Source organism: Marmota flaviventris, chromosome 1 (assembly GCF_047511675.1).
Source record: "Marmota flaviventris isolate mMarFla1 chromosome 1, mMarFla1.hap1, whole genome shotgun sequence".
Classification (NCBI taxonomy): domain Eukaryota; kingdom Metazoa; phylum Chordata; class Mammalia; order Rodentia; family Sciuridae; genus Marmota; species Marmota flaviventris.
The window spans coordinates 112,375,544-112,398,407 of record NC_092498.1 but is presented as its reverse complement, the minus strand read 5'-3'; the positions used below and the strand labels follow the sequence as shown (position 1 = coordinate 112,398,407).

The 22,864-nt window shown below is 36.1% G+C and overlaps 2 protein-coding genes across 7 annotated transcripts in view; one reads left to right on the top strand and one right to left on the bottom strand.

The window, feature by feature from the left end:
- LOC139706514 (tetratricopeptide repeat protein 28-like) overlaps positions 1-22,864 on the top strand; it is a 90,813-nt gene that overhangs the window by 13,167 nt on the left and 54,782 nt on the right. For all 3 annotated transcript variants that reach the window (XM_071614826.1, XM_071614823.1, XM_071614832.1), the window contains exon 2: positions 20,333-20,611. In XM_071614826.1, coding sequence (XP_071470927.1) covers positions 20,333-20,611 — 279 coding nt within the window. The remainder of the gene's footprint in view (positions 1-20,332; positions 20,612-22,864) is intronic.
- Positions 1-22,864, bottom strand: part of Lancl2 (LanC like glutathione S-transferase 2) — a 199,716-nt gene that overhangs the window by 157,203 nt on the left and 19,649 nt on the right. For 3 of the 4 annotated variants that reach the window (XM_071614814.1, XM_071614810.1, XM_071614815.1), the window contains exon 1: positions 8,400-9,708. The exons of the other annotated variant lie outside the window; for it this stretch is intronic. The gene's annotated coding sequence lies outside the window, so the exon portion shown is untranslated. Of the gene's footprint in view, positions 1-8,399; positions 9,709-22,864 lie in introns of those variants that run through there. 4 annotated transcript variants of the gene reach the window in all.

The following is a 22,864-nucleotide window of genomic DNA, read 5'->3' as shown; positions in this document are numbered from 1 at the left end:
GGTAAATTGCCCCTTGGTTAAATTCCCAGTACCAAACAACAACAACAACAACAACAAACTTTTCCATATATTAACTACAAAATCTAAATATATTTTATGAAAAATGAAAATTTTTATTAGACATATTTGGAAGAACATGTAAATTACAAAGTATTGTGTAGAACAGCTTACTTTCATAAGTGTGTTTCAGATTTTTATTGCTAACATACTCTGTCAGGTTCTGTTGGTACTTCATATTATCAACTAATTTAATACTCACAACAACCTTATGAAGTAAATACTATTATTATCCCCTTTTTACACACAAGGAAACTGAGCTACAGAAAAGTTAACTTGCTCAAGATCACTCAGCTAAGGAGATGAGTTGCCCCAGATCTTGATTTGGCAGTCTGACTCTGGAGTCTGTGCTCTTAACCATTGTACTAGATAGTCTTTGATTTGTATGATCACTAACAATAGTGATCAATTATAAATGCCTACTGCTGGAAAATGACACAGCCAGTTCCCGTGGGGATTTTGTTAATACCTAGTTTTTGTGAGTTTTAAGATTATGTTGGTATGGTATTCTAGAATTTGAATCTAGGATGATTCAAGAGTATTTGAAACAAGGGCTCAGCGGTAGAGCGCTCGCCCAGCTCGCACGAGACCCTGGGTTTGATCCTCAGCACCACATAAAAAAAAAATAAAAAAAAAAAATAAAGGTATTGTGTCCAACTAAAGTTAAAAAAATATTATAAAAAGAGTATTTTAAACAAATTAAAAGATAAAATTTTAAAAAGAATGGGTATTGATACTGTTTCTTATTATTGTTGTTTTTGCAGTGATGGGGATCAAACTCAGAGCCTTATACATACTAAGCAAGCATTCTACCATTGAGCCATATCCACAGTCCTCATGGACTATTAAATAAAATTTTTTTTTCAGTACTGGGTATTGAACCCAGGACTTCTTGCAAGTGCTCTACTACTATATCCTCAGCCCCCCTTTTTTTGTAGTTCTTTGTATTGAATCCAGGCCTCCAGACACTTATTTTTATAGTTGAGACAGGGTCTTATTAAATTGCCAAGGCTGGCTTGGGGCTTGCAGTCCTTCTGCCTCAGCCTCCTGAGTAGCTGGGATTATAGGCTTGTGCCACCACATCTGGTTAATATATTTATTTATTTAAAATTATTTTTAAAAATTTTAAAAATCTTTTTGGGAACTGGGATTGAACCCAGGGGTGCTTACAACTGGACTACATCTCCAGCTGAGTTGTTGACTTGATAAATTGCCTAGGGTCTTGCTAAATTGCTGAGGCTAGCCTTGAACTTGTGATCCTCCTGCCTCAGCCTCCTGGGTTGCTGGCATTATAGGTGTGTGCCACCATGCCCAGTTTATGTATTTATTTATTTTTAAAAATATTGTTTTAGTTGTAGTTGGACACAATACCTTTATTTTATTTATTTTTATATGGTGCTGAGGATCAAACCCAGCACCTTGCATGTGCTAGGTGAGCACTCTACTGCTGAGCCACAAGCCCAGCCCCAGTTTATTTTTTTAAGACACAGGGTGTCATTATTTTGCTCAGACTGGCCCCAAACTTCTGGGCTTCAGTGATCCCCCTGTGCAGCCTCCCCAGCAGTTGGGACTATAGGTATACACCACCATACCTAGCTGCTGCTTCTTTTTTTTCCTCTTGCCTAGCTATTTTTAGTTTTAGATTCTCAACCCAGCATGTTTTTGAGCTTCAGTCAATAGAAATAATGGTTTTTCAAAATAAACTGCATACATCTACCATGAATAGATTTACTTCTGATTTCTGAGTGAGATAGTAGTGAAGGTAGTAGTTTCATTTTGTAAGTGGAAGATTATTTCATTGCCTTTCGTCTGTTCATTTTCTCCTTTATTGTTTAGGGCATGAGAAGTATATTGCAGATTCTTTGCAAAGTCTTGAAAAATGTCTGTGTGTGACAATATGATATTCCATAGGGCTACAAATACAGATGTAACTTTTTTTTTTTCATACTGAAAATTGAAGTCAGCGTTTCTCTACCACTCAGCTACACCCCCATCATTTTCTTAAAATTAAAAAAAAATTTTTGAGTTAGATTTTTGCCAACTTGCTGAGGCTGTATTCAAACTTGCAATCTTCCTGTCTCCGTCTCCCAAATTGCTGGAATTACAGGCAGGTGTCACTGCACCTCATCAGATATGAACTTTTAAAAACATGTAAGAAAATTTTGTTCAACTGAAGTTGCATTTCAAAGGCTTCTTTAGATTTAGAGAGCATTGCCTATTGTGGCATTGTAACACATGTCGTGATCCTAAGCATGAGCACTGGAGTGTGATTGCCTGGGTTTAGTCTAAAATCTTTCACAACTTTGCAATATTGGATAAGGTATTTAATTTTTCTTCACCTTATTGCTGTCTATAAAGTGGAAATATTGCTATGGCCTACTTCACAGTGTTGCTGTGAGGATTGGATCAATTCATACATGTATACTGTTTTAAACAGTTCCAGGCATGAAGTAAGTACTAAGCAAGTGTTAGATGTGGTGGTTGTTTTACTCTTCAGAGTAGGAGGAGGTGATTAAATGTTAGATAGGGATTGATGTCATTGATTGTGATCCTTTACACAGAGTGTTAGATTATTAAACAGTTTGTCTGACCTTAGAATAGAGAATGTTTTGCTAGTTAAATTATTGTTCTTTTAGCTCCAGATCCATTTATTTATTCTGCCTTGTGATCCTGAGGCCCAGACTCCACAAGTCACATTTCTGCTTGGCTACCTGCTCCCTGTTGCAACGGCATTGACTGCCTAGAAGAGGAGGGAGGGACTTGCTTTTTCTGCTCTGCTTGCCATTCCTGTGACTGCTGCCCTAACAACACTTCTTCATCCCTGCAGCAGCAGTACCTTCCTGTAGCAGTTGCTGGATCCAGTTTGCAGTTTTTCCAAGGACCAGTTTCATCAAGCGTTCTTCAGAGACCACTAGCGCCAACCAGCACCGCTCTTTAGAGGCCTGGGTCACAGGCACATTGGTCCCCTACTTGGAAATCTGAGACATCAGCACCAGCTGAGCAGTGCCTTCCCAGAAGTCTGAGTTTGAGTTCCTGAGTTCTTCCTCTAAGCATTTGTTAGCCCTGTGCTAGGGGTGGTAGTTGCTTCCTGCAGTTGTCAAGACTATGATTGCTAAGAGTTCTTTTTTTTTTTTTTCCCCTTTAGCCGTGTACTGAAAAACTTGAAATTCAGTTAACAAAATCTTGTATTAAATTCTCTTTGTTCAAATAACTGGTGTGGTTTCTGTCCTCTGACTGCATTCTGGCTGATAGAGGTGGTAATAAGTAGGAGTCCATGTGGGTTCACTTAAACACTTGTGATTCCTTTTTTTTTTTTTTTTTTTGAAGGAGTAATTCTAAGATGATAGTTTATTTTTTCTAAGTAATTTGATATATTATCTCATGATAATCTTATGGAAAATATGAATCTTTTGGATTTAATGATAGTAAAGCTGAATTACATAATAAATTATGATATGTGATAGAAACTTGTAGGAAGTCTGCACCAAGATGCAGGACTCTATTTTAAAAAAATCGAATCTTATGTAATAGTATACTGTTTCCTGGATGAAGGCATGTTTGTTGAATTTATAGTTTTCACAAATATGAGATAGATATTACACCGAAAGAATTAGGATTCAAAGTAGTACTGACATACTAGAATGATATGATGAAACCACCAAAATATTCTATGATCTGGAAGACAGGAACCATGTCTATTTTCTTTTTTTATGTCCAGTCTTTTTTTTTTCCCTTGGTACCAGGATTGAATCTAGGGTGTTTTACCACTGAGCTATATCTCCAACCCTTTTTAATTTTTGTTTTGAGACAGGATCTTGCTAGTTGCTTAGGGCCTCGCTAAATTGCTGAGGCTGGCTTTGAACTTGTGATCCTCTTGTCTCAGCCTCCTGAGATGCTGGGATTACAGGTATGTACCACCACACCCACTTACATCCAGTCTCTATTAAATGCCTGGTACAGAAGTATGTGCTCTGTAGTTGAATATATTGACAAATCAATGGGCTGGGTATGTGGCTCAAGCAGTAGCGTGCTCGCCTGGCATGCGTGAGGCCTGGGTTCGATCCTCAGCACCACATACAAACAAAGATGTTGTGTCCGCCGAAAAACTAAAAAATAAATATTAAAATTCTCTCTCTCTCTTAAAAAATATATTGACAAATTAAGGCAAAATTCATCAATCATAAATGAGGTTCTGCATTTGGGTTCTAATATTTGTGAACAAGTTTACTTATCAGTAATTTGTGGGAAAAGAGGTTGTAACTGTAACAAGAAGTAACGATATTCAATCACTGATGAATACAGCCGTAGTATTCATTAAAGAATATAGAGTATTAAAATATAGAAAGCTGATAGCTGTTGCTTCTTGGTTCTGAGTTTGAGTCTACTTTTGGAAATCATATTTTTAGAGGAATGTATTAGTTAACTACAGAGCATCTTAAAACATGGCTAGAACAAGGGATGAACATTTGAGGGAACTTGGGGTATTTAAATAGCTTAGGAAACATTTCCCACTTCTTACCTAAGGATTTTCTGTCACTGCAGATGGCTAAAGTGACAAATTTGTGATAACTTCTTCTTTTTTTTTTTTTTTAAGGATATACTAAGAATGCCTATAATCCCAGCTATTCAGGAGACTGAGGTTGGAGGATCACTTGAGCCTAGGAGTTAGAAACCAACCTGCGTAAACATAGTGAGACCTGTCTCAAAAAAAAAAGAAAAAAAAAATCCCTAAAGGATATCCTGAGAAAACACTGGACAGTGAAGGAAGGGAGAAAGACTGGTGTGTATGTGTATATCTCTATGTCTGTCTATCAATCTATCCATCTGTCTATCAGTAGATCAATCTTCTTTTTACTGTAAATAGGTAACTTTACAAGGATAGAAGTTTAGCACACAACAGTTCTAAACCACAGAAGCTATAGAGGCAAACAAAAGATGTGAAAGCAGTGAACAGTATCTCAAGCAGAATAATTAATATGGTGTTTTAGGGGATGTAGGAGAGGAAAAACTTCTACCCTCTTAATTAAGTGAAGGGGGTCTGCAAATTAAGCTGATGAGACATTAACAGAGAAAAAAGGTTTATAGTATGCATATGGGAGCTGACTGAAGAAGTAGCTGGTTTATTAAATGCATAAAGTTAAAGCCTTATATCCCTAACTAGTAGGCAAAAAAGAATAGGGAGATACAGTTTCTGTGAGAAGAAATAGGTTTCTTTAGACAAAACAAATGAGTTTTTAGAATTGAAGGGAAATAAGAAAGTTTGTGGAAATCTCTTGTTTATACAGGTACCAGTGATCTCTCCATCTCATCCAGGACCGTGAAATAAAAGGGTATTTATGGAAGGATTATTTTCATATTTCTTCCTGGGGTTAAACTTGCCCCGAAAAGGGAATTTGTGATAGCCTCATTTCCCAGAAGTTACTATTGAGGGAAGCTCCTAGATAACGGATAGTAATACAAGTGATTCTTGTCCCTGGACATGCAAATGATTCTTTCCATACGGAGGGGCAATTGATTTTCTTCCTCTCCTAAAAAGGCCAGTTTTGCATATATCCAAAAATTAATTTCAGCATTCCTGATTGTCTGTACATGTGTTGTCCTTTGAGTTCTCCTCTGAACTGGCTGTTGTATTTTACTGGGTCACTCATTAAGGAGTGAAAGTTTTTGATGAGTTAAAGTCTTTGATGTGGGATCATTTGATATTTGTGTGAGAGTTATGATCTTATCATTATGAAAATAGGAACAGGGTTCTTTAGTAGATTTTATTCACTGGTTCCCCTCTCAAAGCCTATCAGCAAAGGAGGGGATGAAAGTACCAAGTTCAGAAATCAGTAATACCCTCATGGATTTTTATTTTTCACAATTGCTGAAGATAATGCTTTTAAAAATCGAATGGCATGTGATATAAAGTATTCATATCTATGTTACATGTTTAAATTGCATTTATTTGTAATGATTGAATTTAAACTTTTAATAATTAATTTTGACCCTCTATATTTGGATATGTTATTACATGTAAATGAAGCAAACTGTTTTCTCCATTAGACTTAAAAGAAGGAAGCTGGCTATTTACCAAATAAAATAGTAATGATTTATTTATAACTATCTCAAGTAAAATCAATAGTGTAAAGATGCAGAGGTTATGAATATCAGAATTTTGTTGTGATAAATCTCCAAATTAGTTTAGATTGTGAGTATATATTTGTGGTGTAGGTTCTGTTATTGACAGATTGAGACTGTGGGAATTAACAAATAAATGCAATTTTAGTGTTATAAAAACTATAAACTGGGAAGTGAATTTTTTTTTTTTTGTACTGGGGGTTGAACCAGGAGGTGCTTTACTGTAGTGCTACATCCTTAGCCCTTTTTATTTACTTAAAAAAAAAAATTCCAGACAGGGTCTTACTAAGTTGCTTAGAGCCTGGCTCATTTGCTGAGGCTGGCCTCAGACTTCCGATCATCCTGCCAAACCTTTGCAAGTCTCTGGGATTGTAGGCCTGTGCCACCACACCTGGCTGGAACTGGAACATTTTTAAATGAGCAAAAGTAGTTTTAGACATAGTTTTAGCATGGCTTGTTCAGGCTATAAGAAAGATAGGCCTGAGTAGTCTTTCATCATTTCCCAAACTACAGGGACAATGTTTTATCAGATCTTAATAGGCATCCAAGAAGTGCATAAAATATTGTGTTTTCAAATAATTCTGAGAGGAGGTATAAAATGGTTAAGAGTAGGGACTTCAGAGCCAGACAAACTGGATTTGAATTATAGCCCTACAGTTAATTCCCTTGATACGTTCACTTCCTCCCTTTTTGTTATTTAACCTTTGTCTTCCTTTGCAGTAGTACAGCTTCATAGAGATTTTGAATAGTAAACAAGTGAACATCTATAAAACACTTAGAATAGTGACAGGCACATACTAATTGTTCATTGATTATAACAATAATCATTCTTTTAAAAAAATTTTTTTTCAGTTGTCAATGGACTTTATTTATTTATATGCAGTGCTGAGAATCCAGTGCCTCACACATGCTAGGCAAGCACTCTACTACTGAGCTGCAACCCCAGCCCCACAATAATTATTCTTTTTTTTTAAGAGAGAGAGAGAGAGAGAGAGAGAGAGAGAGAGAATTTTTTTTAATATTTATTTTTCAGTTTTTGGTGGACACAACATCTTTATTTTTATGTGGTGCTGAGGATCCAACCCAGTGCCCTGCGCATACCAGGTGAGTGCGCTACTGCTTGAGCCACATCCCCAGCCCCCACAATAATTATTCTTAATGGGAAACACTGTATATGCTATCTGATTTTTGGAGGCTCACACTATATATAAGCATATTAAAGGCTCTAATGAAGTCATGCAGTAACCAAATCTATCTTCCTCCAAATTATTATAAAGTATTGGCAAGAATTGATCAGGAATCAGCTAAGGCTTTCGTATCTTAAGAAATGAAACTTTTAAAGGTGTGGGTGAGGAATTTCAAATTATTTACATTAATTCCTTCCAAGTTGACCATGGAGTAGCTTTTCAAGGATGCGTATTTTTTAAAAATATTTTTTTAGTTGTAGATGAACACAGTATCTTTATTTTACTTATTTATTTTTTACGTGGTTCTGAGAATCGAACTCAGTGCCTCACACAACAAGGCAAGCGCTCTACCATTGAGCAACAACACCAGCCCCAAGGATGCCTTTTTTTAAAAAATATTTTTTAGTTGAAGTTAACACAATACCTTTATTTTATTTATTTATTTTTATGTGGTGCTGAGGATCAAATCTAGGGCCTCGCACGTGCTAGGTGAACGCTCTACCACTGAGCCACAACCCCAGCCCAGTATGCCTATTTTTTAAAATCTATGTTTTTCCTATTTTTTAAAAATTGGTACATTAGGCTTGTGTATAATGGTGGGATTTGTTGTTACATATTTGTACATGCACACAATATAACAATATAATTTGGTTAATATCACTCCCCAGTATTTTCCATTTCCCTGTCGCGATAGTCACAAGTGCAACATATGCAGTCGAGGGGAGAAATAAAGAATGTCCATGTGCTAATTCCCTTTTTAATGTTTTATTCACTCAAATCACTTAATACAATTTTACTTTATAGGTTCTTAATCAAGAAAATGACAGTCCTTACTGCTGGGCACTACAAACAAAATAATTCAGGCTGATAAAAGCAATAAACACAACTAATTTGAAGCAAACAAATTCTAAGTTATTTCTAAGCACCTCAAACACTCTTAATTATGGCAGACCTATTACAGACATTCCCTCTGCATGCTAAGCTTAAGTGCTAAAGTCTTAAATCTTAGGCCTTAAGTCCAGCAGATGCACTCACTCAGAATGCAGGGATTCTCAAGAACTGATGGAGGCTTCTCCTGGTATGGAGTTGATGGCTGGCTGAGGAGACGGTTATAAGGAGAAGTCTCATTTCTCACCAGGGTCAGGAGACTGCTGTAGAGTTTGAGAGCAGTGAGGACAACACAGAGGATCAGGCAGATGATGATGAGAGTTGGGATGTCAGTCCAGGTCCTCATCAAGCTGTCCAGCATGTGTGCCTCAGTATTGGCTAGCTAAGTGTCCGTTCATTTGTTCCATTATTTTTACTAAATTTTGGGAGCTTCTGCTCGCTCTATGGGTCCCTATCAGCTGTTACCAGGTTTCTTAGTGACATCTTATGTCTTAAAGAGGACATGTGGTCTGGTGGTTTCCGCCCTGAGACCCCTCTATCTCTTATCAGGATTATGACAAATGACATGTGATTTCACCCTGACTCTTGTTAGGGTTATGGAAAGTGACTTGCTTTTATCGGGCTGTGCCTGATTGACATATCGGAGGGCTCTGTGGCTTGCTGGGTGAGACTGCAGTTTATTTTAAGATGGAGTTGTTTAGGCTAAGGCCTAAGGCCATCCTTACACCCTCTCTTCCTTCCCGGGTGCCTTTCCTCTATTCTCAAGAATGCCTGTTAAGATCATTTAAGGGAGTTTGAGAAGTACTTGCCTAGTGTCCTGGGACCTGGGAATTTATTAAAGGATAAGTGGCAGTTCTGCTTTAGGATTTGGCCTTGTAAGAGCTTATGACCTCTGGTCTAGGCTGATGATGTAGCTTCTCTGTTTCTTTTTGACAGCCTATAAAGCTCTAAACCTGCTCTGTCTAATAGTACTTTCTGTGAAGATGGACATTTCTGCATCTGCACTGTAGTTTGTTAGCCACTAGCTATCAAGCGTGGCTATTGTGCACTTGCAGTGTGACTAGTACATCTGTGGAACTGATTCTTTAATTTTAATTTGGTAAAATAAAAATTTAAAGAGCCACATATACCTGGTGGCTGCCATATTGGTAAATAATTTGGATCCCATTTACTTTTCTTACCTTACACACTTTTACTTTCTATTCTGCACTTACACTGACTTCTGCCCTTTCTCCAACATGGCTAGTCCTTATTGCCTCCCCCCTACCTTTAGACACCTAAATCCATTTCTATCTGCATGGCCAACTTTACTTCCTTCTGATTAGTTACTCTTTGAACTGGTCTTTGATCACTGGTCTAATTAGGTGCAGCCTGTGTAGGAGGACTTCTTCCCCTATGGAAGCTCAGGGCTTGCAAGACATAAAGAACTGCCTAAAGCCTAATTTTCACAGATGGAGTCAGTGTTTTATTTATTGATTTTTAACAAGCCACTTACTTTGTTTTTTCTCTGGATTTTTATTCTGTAGTGCCTAGGAGCTTACCTGGCATATAAATAATCTTATTATGGGTCTGGGGTTATAGCTTAGTGGTAGAGTGCTTGCCTAGCATGTGTGAGGCACTGGGTTAGATTCTCAGCACCACATAAAAAATAAATAATAAAACATGGGTATTGTGTCCATCTACAACTAAAAAAAAAAAAAATTAAAAAATAATCTTATTGTATTCTAGCTCTGGAGTATTTGCCTAACCTAAGGCCTTAAGTTTTATTTCTTAACATATTTGACCCATTCCCTACCTCCACCTATCTTATTATCTTTCTTTCACTGTTGGCTAGGTTGCACTGCAGGGCAAACCCCTTTTAAAAAATGTTTGTTTTTTTCTACTCCACTTTCTTTTAGATGAATCAAGTTTTAATATGATTTTATTATTTTTTCTGTTAACTTGCTAATTACGTTTTCAGTCATAATTTCCTTGACTTGATTATATTACAATGCAAATCCTTGATTTAATATAGTCTAATAAAATTAATATTTTACTCTTTACTTGGGTCTGGTAAAACCTTAGAACCTTGATAAAATGTGGCATATAGTTCTACATCATCAGGACTTTATAAAATGCAGAGTCTCATGCCCCACTGTGAATGTGTTGAATCTGAATCTGCCTTTTAACACAGTCCTCAAGTGATTACCTATATATTAAGGCTTGAGAAACCATATAGAACTTTAGCTCTATTTCCCACCTCCTACTTATTGTGCTATAAATATTTTAAGCTTCACATTACAGTTATTATTTTGCATATATGATATTCATTTTTATTTATTCTTTCTAGTATTAATCATTTCCATGTTTCTCCCTGGGATAGTTTTCTTTCATTGTTTATTTTAATATTTCTTTTAATGTAGACCTACTGTTAATTCCTGTTTTTGATTCATCAAGTTTTGTTTTACTTTTATTTTTAAAATTGAGATATATTTAACATATCACAAAATGCACCCATGTTAAAGTGTACAGTTCAGTGGTTTTTAGTGTAGTCACAGTGATATACAGCAATCACCACTATCTAATTCCAAAACATTGGCTTACTCTTAAAAGAAATTCTGTGCCATTAGGAGTCATTCCCCATTCCTCCCCTGCCTTTTTAAAAATGTTTTTTTAGGGCCTTGGGATGTGGCTCAAGTGGTGGCGCGCTTGCCTAGCATGCGTGAGGCACTGGGTTCGATTTTCAGCACCTCATAAAATAAACTAAAGATGTTGTGTCCACCTAAAACTAAAAAATAAATATTTAAAAAAATTTTTAGTTTTAGGTGGACATAATATCTTTATTTTATTTATTTATTTTTTATGTGGTGCTGAGGATTGAACCTAGTGCCTCACGTGTGTTAGGCAAGCGCTCCACCATTGAGCTACAATCCCAGGGCCCCCATTTCTCCCTTTTGCTAACCCCTGGCAACTACTAGTCTGCCTTCTGTCTCTGTAGGTTTGTTTATTATGAATATTTAACACAAAGAGAATCATAGAATATGTGCAGTCCTGCATACTTTGTGTCTAGAGCTTCTTCCACTTCACATTGACATTTACAGGGTTACATGTTGTAATATATATTGGTATTTCATTTTTTTGTGGTTGATTTAATATTCCATTGTATGGTTTTGCCACATTTTGTTTATTCATCAGTTGATGGACATTTGGATTGTTTTCACTTTTTGACTGTTATAAGTAATGTCTCTCAACATTTGTGTACTAGTTTTTTTTTTGATACTAGGGATTGAACCCAGGGGTGTTTAACCACTGAGCCACATCCCTGGCCCTTTTTAAATATTTTATTTAGAAACAGTATCTTTGCCGAGTTGCTAAGTTGCTGAGACTGTCTTTGAATTTGCAATCCTCCTGCTTCTGCCTCCCGAAATGCTGGGATTATAAGCATGCACCACCGCACCTGGCTACTAGTTTTTATGTAGTTTATATTTTCAGTTCATTTCAGTAGATGTCCTGGAGTACACTTAATAGGTCATAAGATAACTTTTATCTTTTGAGGACTTGCCAAGGTGGTTTCCACAGCAGTTGCACTATTGTGTATCCTACCAACAATGTGTAAGTGTCCCTATTTCACCTTTGTTTTTGAAGAATATTTTCTCTGGGTATAGAATTTTAGGTTAGGTCCTGTTTCAGTTTCCATCTTTTCTGTTGAGTACACAGCTTATAGCTTATTTGAAGGAAATGCATCTCCCCCGGCTTTAATATTTTCTCTATTTTTGTGTTTTAGCAGTTTGACTGTGACGTGTGCAGTGGTGATTTTCTTTGTGTTATCTTGGGGTTGGATGAAATTCTTAAAGCAATGTGTTCAATATTGCTTTAAAGTTGTTGTCTTTCATCAGTTTTAGAAAATTTTTGGTCACAAGTTATTCAGAGTTTATGCATGTATTATGTCAAAATGAACTCCATTATGTATAACCTTAATGCACTAATAAAAACATTAAAAAAGATACTCAAACAGTGTTCTACTACCTTGTCTCTCCGTTCTTTCCAGAATTTCAGTCATATATGTATTACACCTCTTTCTTGAGCATGTTACTTATGTCTTTAGTATGCTCATCTTACCCACTCTCTTTTTATTTTCTGTGGTTCAGTTTGGGTATTTTCTATGGACCTGTCTTCTACTTTATTAATCCTGTTGCATAAAATCTTGCTAAATCTAAATCCATTCATATAGTTTTTAATTTCTGGTATTATATATTTTAGTTTAGCAAGGTACATTGAATTCTTTATTCCGTGGTCAATTCTCTAGTGAAATTTGTACATGTCATCTCTCTCTCTTTTTTATCTTGTGGGGATTGAACCCAGGGTTGCTCTTTCACTGAGCTACATTCCCAGCCCCTTTTATTTTTTATTTTGAGGGTCTTGCCAAGTTCCCCAAGCTGGCCTTGAACTTGAGATTTTCCTGCCTTAACCTTACAAGTCAATGGGATCACAGGTGTATGCTACTGCACCTGGCTTTAAAAAATGTTTTTTGATAGGGCCCTGCTAGGCTGGCCTCGACTCTTGGGCTCAAGCTGTCCTCCTGCTCCTGCCTTGGCCTCTTTTGAGTAACTAGGACTACCACTGCACCTGGCCTGTTTTTTTTTTTTAATTAAAAAATTTTTTTAAAAAAATATTTATTTTTTAGTTGTAGTTGGACACGTTACCTTTATTTTTTTTTTAATGTGGTGCCAAGGCGAACCCAGGGCCTCGCACATGCTAGGCGAGTACTCTGCCACTGAGCCACAATCCTAGGCCCGCCTGTTTTGTTTTAATAGTAGATAACTAACATATGACCTTTATTGACCCATATGGTGCTTTTGTGTGAATTTGAAAATGGCCTATTCCCTAGGCAGACTAACTTGTGAGTGGAGAGTGACTTTGTGTGATTTAGAAAATGAAAGCCCTTTCTCTAGTCTTGTTCAGCTCTGGGCCAAAATCCAAAGGCAAGTGTCTCAGCCAGATACTCTTAAGAGAATGAACAGATCTTACACTTCTATATGAGTACACTGATAAATAAAAAAGCCAGCTATGCTCTGTTTTCAGAATGATTTTATATTTTAAAGAAAGTAGGTAATACATGCATCTATTGAAATATCAGATAAACAAAAGTAGAGTCTCCTTTCACCCTGCTATTCAGTCTTCTAATAATTCTCTTTTGAGGCAGTCTAGTAGTTTATTGTTTCTGGTCTATTTAATCCATGTTTGTTTAAGCACATAAATGTGTATACTGGTGTACATTATTTACTTCCAATTTTTCATGAAATATAACTTATTCTAAACATCCTTTCTGCATCTTGATTTTTTTTCTTTCCATATCCATAAATAAAACCTGCCTCATTCATTGGATTGGATTCATAGTATCTAGGTTAGTCAGCTTTTTGATGCTGTGACCAAATACCTGGCTAGAACAATTAGAGAAGGAAAAGATTATTTTATTTTAAAAATATTTTTTAGTTGTAGGCGGGCACAATATCTGAATTTTATATTTATGTGGTGCTGAGGTTAGAACCCAGTGCCTCTACTCTACCTCTGAGCCACAACCCCAGCCTTGAAAAGTTTTGGTTCATGGTTGGCTGACTCCATTGCTCTGGGCCCAAGGTGAGGCCCAAGGGTGAGGAGGAGGAGTGCTGCTCCACTCATGGTGGCCAGGAAGCAGAAAGAGATAGGAAGAGGTGTCAGAGAATATGAACCCTTCTAGGGTACACTCCCAGTGACCTGTCTCTTCCGGTCATGCTCCACCTGCCTATGCTTAATCACCCAATTAGTCCTTTTAAACTAGGATGTACTGACTAGATTACAGCTTTCTCAATCCGATCACTTCACCTTCAAACGTTCCTGCATTAACACAGGAGCTTTTGGGGGACACCTCATATCCAAACCATAACAGTGTCAACTATATGGATCTATTAAAAGTTTTCCATTTTTCTACTTTCTAACATTCAGGTTATTTCTAACCTCATGTTAAATGCTGTATAAATATTCTTGTCTGGATGACTTAGTATATACAGGTGTTTCTATAGTATAAATTTTTAGAAGTGGAAAAATTTCTAGACTTCACAGGATATGCAACTTTTACGTTTTATAGGTATTATAAATTGTTCTTTTAAGAAATTATATTCAGTTGTACTTCCACCAGTTATGTGAATGTAACTTTTTCCTTACTCCTTAGCAACAAAGTATATTGTTAATATTTTTTATTAGTAGGAGGGCTAAAATATACTATCATTGATATTTAATTTATTTTTTAAATTGAGATCATACATTTTTAAAAAATATGTTTAAAAGCCTTATGTATTTCTTTCTTTCCTCTTTCCTTCCTTCCTCCTCCCTCCCTTTTTTTCTTTCTTTATTTTTGATCTGTCTGTTCATACCCTTTAGCCATTTTCTCATTGGATTCTTTTTTCTCATTGATTTGTAGGGGTCTTTTCTATATAAAAGAAACTAGCCCTTTATCATGTGTTACTTATTATTTTTTTCTTCTTTTAAGTATAGGGAATTGAACCCAGGGGCACTTAATCAGCGAACCATCTTCAACCCTTTTTATTTAAAAAAAATTTTTAAAAATATTTTTTATTTGTACACAATTTATCTTGTTTATTTTTATGTGGTGCTGAGGATCGAACCCAGGACTCGCACATGCTAGGTGAGCGCTCTGCTGCTGAGCCACAACCCCAGCCCCCCTTTTAATTTTTTTTGAGACCGAGTTTTGCTAAATTGTGTAGATCTTTGCTAAATTGCTGAGGCCGTCCTCAAACTTGCAATCCTCCTGCCTCAGCCTCTTGAGTCAGTGGGATTGTAGGCATGTGCCACCAAGCCCAGCTTTATGTGTTGTTTTTTTTAACAAGTTGATTTGTTGGGTCTGAGATTATAGCTCAATTGGTAAAATGTTTTCCTAGCATGTATAAGGCCCTGGGTTTAATTTCCAGCACCAACAAAACCAAAAAAGTTGATTTGTTACTCATCTTTTTGGTCTTTTTTTAAACCTATTTTTTTCATGCAGATAACTATTTTATATTATTATATGTATTGGTCTTTTATGTTTTTTTGTTATTTTTTGTGTTGTACTTAGACCTTCCACGGTTCTGTGTAATAAAAATTTCTTCCATATTTCCTGCTGGAACTTTTTAAAAACATTTTTTTTTTTTTTTTGGAGTGGCGGAGCTACTTCATTTATGTAACACATTTACAATTTACATAAGACTTTTGCTGACATGATTTCATTTTACCCTCAGAACAATGTATAAGGCAGAACATTCATCACATTTCACAAGTCAGGAATTGCTGCTCACCTTTGGCAATGCTTCCTTGGTTTTGGGACACTATCTCCTTTAGTTTTATTTCCCTGTTATTTCTTCTCAGGAAAGGCTCTTTCTTCTGTATTCCCCTTAAACACAGCTGTTCCTGGGCCTCTCCTCTTTACATTCTCCTTAGATGACCTCTTCTACTCTCATGATTTACAAGATCACGTGTCAACTAATATCTGCCCAATCTACTACACAGAGCTCAGATCTTTCCAAGAGCACCTGACCTACACATATACAACCTCCTGCCTGAATTCTCACTTTCATGTCCACAACTTTTTTGAAATTTTTATCCCACCCTTGCTGTTCCTCCTGTGTTCCCTATCTTGTCAAACCATATCACCAACTAGTCCAGTGACCAGTGCCCCCTGTAGCTTTTCTTTGGCTGATTTCAAAAGACAACTTTTTGTCTAAGTCAGAGGGAGAAGATGCCTCAAGGCTAGCAGTCCCCAAGCATATAGAAATTAAAAAGCAGGGACTGTGGGGGGAGGAGCTGGTGTCCAGCAGAGGTCAGGATTGGCAAAGCTGCTGAGCTCAGAGTATGTGAATCCACTATTTTGTAATATTTTGATTTTGGATCCCTATTGTAAATCTTTTTATACACGGTCTTAATTTCAAGTTGCTTCAATTTTTTTCCTTGAAAGCAAGAGAGGCTTCAGATGCTCACAGAATCCTGTGTGACAGACAAGCCAGGTTTTATCCACCTCATTCTGCAATCATGCACTCACTGATCTGTCAGACATTCACTGAGCACTTCCCATGGGCCAGGCATGGTGCAAGGTGCTGGGATATAATAATGATTATGACAAAGTCCCTCAAGGAGTCACAGTCTAATGGTAAACTACTGAGTAAACTGAGGCACAGAGTGGTAAATGACTTACCCACTGAGGTAGAAATAGCTAGGTCTTGGAAAGGTGGGACTAGAGCTGGAGAGAGGGGAGGGTACAACTCATGGTAAGTAAAACCCCTCTGACTGAGGAGAAAGGCTGCACACAGACACATATTACAAAATCTGCTTGCAAAAAGCTTAACAGTTTCCAATTTCACCATGATTGAATTCATGTCTCAGTGAATTAGGCCTGATGGCATTTCTGTACTAACCCCCAAGGATTTGGGGCATGCCACCAATCTGCTGGGACACAATAACTCTGTAGGCAGCTTAAAAACATTTTTTAATATTTAAATTTTTTCCCTATTGCAACTTTTATAATTTTATTTTAAAATTTAATTCTTTTATTGACCTATATTTTTGATATAAAAGTGGAAAGTTTTTTTCCTACATCATTTGCATTAATATTTTTAACAGTAGATGTGTACTCTGCTGTTCTTGGATGGAATATTTTATATGTCTGTTAGGTCATTTGGTCTAAGGTATAGTTCAAATCTAACATTTTCCTTATTGATTTCTGTCAGGTGATCTGTCCATTATTAAAAGTGAGGTATTAAAATCCCCTACTATTTTTTCATTGCTGTTTATTTCCTCTTTAAATGTTAATATTTGCTTTATATATCTTGGGGCCCTGATGTTGGGTGCATATATATTTATAATTATTATACACTCATGGTGAGTTGACTCTTTTATCATTACATAATAACCTTGTATTTTAGTCAGCTTTTTTGCTGCTGTGACTAAAAGATTCGTCTAGAACAATTGTAAAGGAGGAAAAGTTCATTTTAGGGCTCACAGTTTCAGAGGTCTTAGTTCATAGACAGCCAGCTCTCTTCCTCAGGGCTTGAGGTGAGGCAGAACACCATGGCAGAAGAGTGTGACAGAGGGAAGCAGCTCACATGATGTTGAGGCAGCATGGAGATCTCCACTTGACAAATACAAATATATACCCCAAGGCCACACCCTGTCTGCCTCCAGCCATCAGGGATAAATTCACTGATTGGGTTAAGGCTCTCACAACCCAATCATTTCCCCTTTGAACTCTCTTGTATTGTCTCCCACATGAGCTTTTGGGGCATACCTCACATCCAAACCATAACACCTTGTCTCCGGTTACTTTTATTTTTGGAGGGTCCAAGGAAGAGTACTGGGTATTATTGAACCCAGAGGCTTTACTACTGAACCAAATTACAGCCCTTTTTATTTTTTATTCTGAGGCAAAATCTTGCGAAGTTGCTGAGCGTCTCACAGAGTTGCTGAGGCTTTCCTCAAACTTGTGATCTTCCTGCCTTAGCCTTCTGGGCCATTGGGACCCCAATGTGCGCCCTGCTTCCAGTAACAGTTTTTGACTTAGTCTATGATTGCTGCTGTCTGTATAGCAGTCGCTGCTCTCTTTTGTTTTTCATTTGTGTGGAATATCTTTTTCTCTGTTTTTACTTTTCAGTCTGTATTTAAAGCTGGAGTGAGTCTCTTGTGGGCAGCCTACAGTTGGATTTTGTCTTTTTACTTGCTCAACAACTCTGTGTTTTGATTTGAAAATTTAATGCATTGACATCAAAAATAATTATTGTTAGGTAAAGAACTTGGTATTGTTAGTTGTTTTCTTGCCCTTTTGTAGATCTTTTGTTCTTCCTCTCACTATCTGCTTTTGTGATTTGATGATTTTCTTTAGTATGCTTTGATTCCTTTAACTTTTGTATACCTACTATAGGTTTTTGCTTTGTGATTATCATAAGGCTCATATAAACCATAGTTATAACAATTTATTTTACATTCATACACAATGGGGAAAGGATGGTCTACAATAAATGGTGCTGGGAAAACTGGATATCCACAGGCCAAAAAGAAGAAAGAGAAATTGAATCCTTATCTTACACCATGTACAAAAATCAATTCAAGCTGGATATGGGGATTTGTCTATAATCCCAGTGATTTGAGGGGCTGAGGCAGGAGGATGGAAAGTTCAAGGTCAGCCTCAGCAACTTGGTGAGCCCTCAGCAACTTAGCAAGATCAAAAATAAAAAAGTTGAAAGGACTGGGGATGTAGCTCAGTAATAAAGCAGCCCTGGGTTCAATCCCCCGTATCAAAACCAAAATAAACACAAAAACAAAAATCAACTCAAATGATTGATGATTTAGACTAAGGCTTTCAACCCTAAAACTCCTAGAAGAAAACATAGGGGAAAATCTTCATGACCTCTTGCTAGTTATTTTTTAGATACCCAGAAATAGAATTTATTTCTACAACTTGTGGCTAATTCTGGCCTTAAGCAAAGTCACGATGATTGTATTTTCCAAGTGAAATCAGTTTTACATGTATTCAATGTCTTGTACATTGATTTGACGATGGGATAAAGTAATTAAAAATCAAAACTGTTTAGGGAAATCCTTATTGTTTAGTAAACATTACATAGTTCATTCACTTTCAAACAATATGTTTCATGATCATTATTTTTAAAAAACCTTTAATAATACATCATTGATTAGCTACTTCCAGTGTGAGGAAGTTGAAGGATATACCTTAAACACAGATATTTGAAACTTCTAGAATATTTTAGCAATTTGAATTATCCTGAAAGTCTAGGATATACTATCCTTATGAGGAGAAGAACAATGGTCACAAATGTAGATTAGATCTGTCTTTGTGGAAATTGTTCTTTTTAGTATAGACATTTTGGTGAGGAATCTATTATGTTGTGTACATTGGCGTACTATATCAAATCAGATTCATCCTCTTTTTAAATTCACACGCACACACACACACACACACACACTCACTCACTCACACACTCACACACTTGGATGGACACAATACCTTTCTTTTATTTATGTATTGTTTGGTACTGAGGATTGAACCCAGTGCCTCACATGTGCTAGGCAGGCGCTCCACCACTGAGCCACAACCCCCAGACCCAGATTCATCCTCTTTTGAAGGACAGTATTGAACTTGGTCTTAAATGAAGACATGGGGTAGAAAATTATACTTTTTTAAAAAAATATTTTTGCTTAGGTCAGGTTTGCTTAGAATTATGAAATATCTCTCCTGATACTATTGTGTTAAATTTCTTCTCTTTAAACTTAATGCAGTTTTAAAAATGAATTAAAACTCGACTCATTCACTCTCTTTGGTTTTAAGGTCACTGTTATCAAATCACAGAAAATTTAGGGATTTTGAAAAACAGATCTCAGATTGCAGGATATACTTCACAGCTGAATTTTTTGTGTGTGGTCTCCCTAATCTGATGCTGAAATTTCATGGTAGTAGTCAAATTCAGTTACCAAATTTGCCAGTCCAAAAAGATTGAATCGTACATTAAGATACTTTAATTTTTTTTAAACTTGCATGTACTCATTATTTACATTTGGATAGGAAAGAAAATTTAAGAAAGTAAAAAATGCTCCATAATGTTACATCAAGTAAGTAACAGCTTAGCATTGTTAGTATTTTGATTTTATGCTTTCATTATTTTTTGAAGTAGAACGATCTTAACATGTTGAAATCATGTTGTCTATGTACGTTTTTATTTTGGTTTTTCCCTAGTTAACTTTAAATTGCTAAGGAAAACCTCAGTTTTTTTTTTGCATTTATTTATTTATTCATTCATTCAACCCATTCATTCCTCCATCCTGTCAAGTCAATAAATTTGTACAAATATTCATACAAATATGAATGTATATAACTGTTACACAAATATATGTATGTATTCAAGGCACTGTGTTGGCTGCTTCATGGAAAATTTACTATATTTCAGGGGACAAAAGTCAAGTATAATGTAAAGCAGATTGGGAAGAATATCCATGTTTTATTGAGGTTCAAACAAGGAACTTGACTGGATTATCTGAACTGTGTTTGACAATTTCTTTGTTTGTAGATTTCTCTTTTTGGTGCTAAGACTATTGGCCGGAGAAGTCCTGATGAACCAGTACTGAGCAAAGCTGAATTTGTTGAGAAAGTTCGTCAGAGTAACCAGGCTTGTCACGATGGCGATTTCCACACAGCTATTGTCCTGTACAATGAAGCCCTGGCTGTTGACCCTCAGAACTGCATTTTATACAGCAATAGATCTGCAGCCTACATGAAAATCCAGCAGTATGACAAGGCACTGGATGACGCAATCAAAGCCCGGCTTCTCAATCCCAAATGGCCAAAGGTAGAAGTTTATTGAATTTCACAGAATCTTTTGTAGTTCAGTGTAATATTTATTGATTCAGTACAGGTATTAGTAAAATAATCTGTACTTTAGCAAAATGTAGAATGAATGACTTCATTGAGCTTGTATGCTGGTGACTGGATTCCTTTTTAATGCTTTGGAAATATGCTTTCTCTTTCCAAGTTTAATTCTTTTTCTGTATGTTTGGAATTTTATTTTTTTCTCTCACCCTCTTGATAGGATTCCTTCTAGTTATTTGGATTGTTTGACGTCCTTTTTTGGGCAGATGTTTTGGATGGGGTACAGAGGTCATGTTTCTCTCCTTAAATTTAAAATTAATTAATTTTATTTTGTCAGTACCTACTTGTTTTCAGAATGTTATTTAATCAGGGATATTTCATATTTTTAATAAATCACTGTAATTATCTATATTTTCTTGAATACTGAAAGGCTTGAGTTGTTACTTTTTTTTTTTTTTTTTTTTTCTTTTTGTCCTCATTTTGTTGCCCAGGCTGTTCTCAAACTCCTGGGCTCAAGTGATCTGTCTCAGACTCTCAAGTAGCTGGGACTATGGGTGTACTGTGCCTGCTTTGTTATCTTTGTTTTGGGCACATAAATGCTTCTTGACTTACACTAGGGCTATGTCACAATAAACCCATCCTAGGTTGAAAACAGCATGAATCAAAAATGTATTTAATACACCTAATCTACCAGACATCATAGATTAGCTTACCCTCCCTTAAATGTGCTCTTAACGCTTAAACATTGGTCTAAGTTGGACAAAATTATCTAACATTAAATCCTGTTGTATAATAGAATGTTGACTATCTAATGTAATTTATTAAGTTTCTATATAAAAAAACACTAGCTACACTGTACAACACACTGCAGACGGTTAGACACTTGTGATTGTGTGCTGATAAGAACTGTGGTGTACTGCCCCTGCTCAGCTTCATTAGATGGCATCCTACTGCATGATCCCTACTGCATGATCTTTGTTTTGTGCACATGGGTCTGCAGCCCATTCCTGCTAGCCTGGGACAAGATCAAAATTCAAATTTCCAAGTTTGTTTTCTACCAAATTTATATCACTTTTGTACCATTAGAAAGTTGAAAAATCATAAGTTAAACCATTGTAAGTAAGTTGGGGACTATCCAGCCATTTGACCCTATAGACTATTATTGAATTTTCTGTTGTAGTCCATTGATCTATGTATTTATTCTTATGCCCTAACCATGATGCCTTAGTTATTGCAGATTTACAGAAAGTCTAACATCAGGTATTGTAACCTTGTTCATTTTTTTTCTCAGTTATATTTGCTATTCTATGTTTTCACATTTCTATATAAAGTTGCAGACTTGATTTCTTAAAAAGTCTACTGGGAAGTTAAAATTATTGCATTGAAATTTTAGATAAATTTGGAGAGAACTGCCATCTTAACATTCTTGAGTGTTCCAATTTGTGAACATGTTATTATGCCTTCTATTATTTCCCTTTGTAGCTTTGTGTAGTTTTTACAGTTCAGGCTTACATATGTTTTGTTTTTATTTATTCCCAGATTTTTTTTCTTTTCACAATTTTTTTTGAATATTGTTGTAGGTAATAATGGGATTTGTTGTTACATATTATACAAGCACATAATACAACAATATAATTTGGCCAATAGATTTTTTTTTTTTTTTGTGGTGCTGGGGATTGAACCCAGGGTCTTGTACATGTGAAACAAGCATTCTTTACCAACATAGCTATGTCCCCAAGCCATTCCACAAGTTTTAACATAATATTTTCATTATAATTCAGTTAAGAATATTTTCTGATTTTCATTCTAAGAACCTTTTTGATCCATGGATTATTTAGAAATTTGTTGTTTAGCTGGGCATGGTGGTGCATGCCTATAATCCCAGCAGCTCAGGAGGCTGAGGCAGGCAGGAAGATTGCAAGTTTAGAGCCAGTCCCAGCAACTTAGTGAGGCCCTGTCTCAAAATTAAAAAAACAAAAACAAAAAAAGGGCTAGGGACATGGCTTAGTGGTTAAGCATCCCCTGGGTTCAATCCTTGGTATTTTTAATAAATGCTGTTTAATCTCCAAATATTGGTATTTTCTTAGTTATTTTGTTATTGCTGATTTCTAGTTTGATTTCATTACATTCAAACAACATATCCTTTGTGAAATATCAAAATTTCCTTATGAATTGTCATAAAGAGTAAAAAAATTTATCAGTAAAAAAAATTTACTGAGGCTTGTTTTATTGC